The sequence below is a fragment of the Clytia hemisphaerica genome, unplaced genomic scaffold, assembly GCF_902728285.1.
Source record: "Clytia hemisphaerica strain Z4C2 unplaced genomic scaffold, Clytia hemisphaerica genome assembly, whole genome shotgun sequence".
Lineage (NCBI taxonomy): Eukaryota > Metazoa > Cnidaria > Hydrozoa > Leptothecata > Clytiidae > Clytia > Clytia hemisphaerica.
The window spans coordinates 228,500-231,566 of record NW_027104019.1 but is presented as its reverse complement, the minus strand read 5'-3'; the positions used below and the strand labels follow the sequence as shown (position 1 = coordinate 231,566).

At 36.6% G+C, this 3,067-nt stretch overlaps 1 protein-coding gene across 1 annotated transcript; it reads right to left on the bottom strand.

Moving 5' to 3' along the window:
• Positions 1-1,477: 1,477 nt before the first annotated feature.
• Positions 1,478-3,067, bottom strand: LOC136811421 (allatostatin-A receptor-like). Its single transcript, XM_067068025.1, has 2 exons — positions 2,235-3,067; positions 1,478-2,202 (listed from the first exon to the last, which is right to left on the bottom strand). Exons 1-2 carry the CDS (start codon positions 2,877-2,879, stop codon positions 1,867-1,869), a joined length of 981 nt encoding a protein of 326 aa, XP_066924126.1. The 5' UTR covers positions 2,880-3,067; the 3' UTR covers positions 1,478-1,866.

Here is a 3,067-nt window from a genome sequence, read left to right as displayed (position 1 = left end):
AACCGTATTGGTGGCGAGGCTTGCCGAGCACGAAAATTTTTCAGAACTTTCCAAGAAGATACTTACAATAAAGAGCAAACTGTAAAAGCGGGATATGTGTGACATTTTATAGCATCGCAATTGAAAGTCTTGCTCAATCCAAACAAAGAAAAGTAAAAATCAAAAGAACTTAAAGATTTTCTGCATCCTATTGACACAAACATTCTCAATCACTGATTTCCCCTTTTTTTATTTTTTCTGTTTTTTCAAAACAAAACATTCGAATTTTGACCAAAACATTCGAAAGCGCATTCGTCAATATGCAATGTCTTCTTTTTTTTCTCAATCGAATGCGAGGAAGACAGATACGGTTTATATCCCACCTCCACGTGATGTCTTTCGACCAATGAAATCGCGAGAATCTTACTGATGCGGGATAAAGGTGCTTACGTCAAATCTGAGTTTTCACGTTAAGCCGATATCGTCTATTATAAAAGATCGACCGTAGCCGCCCATTGCTGCGCGGATATTTTCCCCCTAAACTCAATCTAATCTTTTTTTGACACCTCTTTCTATTCTCTATAAAAAAGATTGGGACGGTTTTAGGGTGGTGAAACGGACAAAAAATGCCAGCGCGGCAACTGGCGGCTACGGTTGAAACGGTATATTTTCTCGTCAATCGAAAAAGAGAGATTAGACATGGGGCCGACGAGGTTGGGTTATTTCTTCAGCTTGAGGGCTTTTTTCCCATATAAAATAGACGTGAAGTTCTTAGTTTTGTACACTTACTCAATTTATTATTAAATCCATATTTACATAAAATGAAATGTATAAAAATGAAATGTATTGATTGTTTATATATAGAACTGAACCCAAAATACCTTGAAAATATACAGATTTAAATCGATAAATAGAAAATGAATAAAATATACAATATACAAAAAATAATAATATCTAAGTAAAATAAATATGTTTAAAATTTACAGAAAAAATCTGGATTGCCAAATTAGTCACCAGAGATGTCTCCTCGATTGTTTCAAACTTCATATTTTGCAAATTTTTATGCCAAATAGCTAAACTTACAGGAGAAAGTAAAACATTTGACAAATATTTTAGGAAATTTTTATCTATATAATTTTTCTTGTGAAGTAATTTTGACTTAGGAAGCCTTACCGTAAGTCGGTCTAATGTCGACATCCCTCATCCAATTTTGTCGCCCTTCTCGACCTTCGACATTAGACCAACTTACGGTAATGAGGCTTTATTTGGTATAAGAGTAACAAATCTTAGTTGTTTTACGGATACACTCTACTCTATTTTCTCCACCTACTTTAATCAGTTTAATAGAATAAATAAACACCCCTGTCTCACTGAAACACATTACAATCTAAGTCAGTAGATAAAAGTATCAACGGAACCGAAAAGGCACTCCATTCATTTATTTACAATATTTAAGAGAAGAATAGATTACCTTATCGGAGAAAACTTTGCTGGGGAAAATTTTTGTCTGGGGAAAATATTCATCACTTGGCCAAATTATGTCACTTTTCCGCGACAAAGTTTTCTCCGATTAGTTATTATTACCAATAAAATCCCTCCATAAATATCCATTAGCTTAGTGAATTTTTATGGGGCATTCTGTTTTTCATTCTTTGCCCTGCCGGCACACAATTTTGTCTTAACATTCACAAAACGTTATATTAACGTTAGTGACGTTGTGAACGTTGTGAACGTTTAAATAAAGCTTGTTGGTATTATTCATCATCACTGCTGACCAGCTGGTACACAATGTTATTTCACTGTTCATTTAACGTTATATGAACGTTAGGGACGTCAAATGGACCTTGAATGGATGTCAGATGAACGTTGTTATGACGTTCATGTCCTTCAAACGTGACTCGTACACCTCTTGATATCCGGCATGGCTGTTCGACTCAATTTCCTCTTAAATCTGAAGAAACGTTTGGTAATACTCTCCTTGAAAGCTCTGGTCATGAAAGTGTAAATAATCGGGTTAAAAATACTGTTCAAATAGGTGAGTGTACCTAAAAGTTTGAGTGTGAAAACTGAGAAGTATCTGACATCAAAGCTATCGATGATGGAAATGATTAGGAAAGGAATCCAACAAAGAACCATAGCTCCTAAAATGAAGCCTAAGGTTCGCGTAGCTTTCATGATTTTATGTCCTTTAATTTGAGTATTGATTTTATCCATATTGACTCTCTTCATATGACGTTTACTCTTAGTAATTTTAAGTCTTTCTTGATTAATGCTGCTTGGGCTCTAGCTACACGGCATAGTTTGTAGTAGAAATAGGTGCTTATGATGATAAGGAGGACGATGATGATGAGGTCAGTTATCATAACTTCTTGACGGAAGAACCGTGTGTAAACACAGAATGCTGAGATCTGGAACGTGACCTCGTGATGCTGCGCTTTATAGCCAACAAAGAAAGGGATAGCTAGGAAGCTACCTACTAGCCAGGAGATAGAGACTACCTTATAGGCTAGCCGTTTACCACTATCTTGACTGAACGGTTGCATAACACAATGGAATCGATCATAGCTGATTATAGCCAGTGTAAGGACCGATACTACACTAGTGACGTATGATAAACCAAAGGTCAGTTGGCACGACCAGTCTTCTGCGTTCTTAGAGACTAGCTGGTAAATCCATAATGGTACACCGACGATTAGTACTAGAATGTCGGCGACGGCAAGATTAACGATGTAAATACTTGCCGTCGTTTGACGCATTCCGCGATCCGTCACGATGACCCAGATGACGACGACGTTGATAAATAATCCGACAATTGAGATTATCGGTAATGATACATTAAAGAATTGTAATTCTCCAGGGCTGAGAAGGAAAATCACTTCTGAGCTGTTATTGGTTGACATTGTGCCACGTTGTAGATGTTTTTTGTTTTTTTTTACTTCTTTCTTGACTTGTTGTTTGATTTCTAGAAAAAAGAAGAAGTTATAACGTAGATTTCTAACAAGAGGAAATTATTTCACAGCCCTGTATCAGTTCCCTACACACCCCTTTCTGACAGACCCACTGGGACCCATTCCCACTGGAAAAATTG

Coding starts and splice junctions, on each gene's coding strand:
- LOC136811421 (XM_067068025.1), bottom strand. CDS start 2,879: ATGTCAACCAATAACAGCTCAGAAGTGATTTTCCTTCTCAGCCCTGGA. Junction 2,203..2,234: donor CAGCATTAATCAAGAAAGAC/TTAAAATTACTA, acceptor CGTCATATGAAG/AGAGTCAATATGGATAAAAT.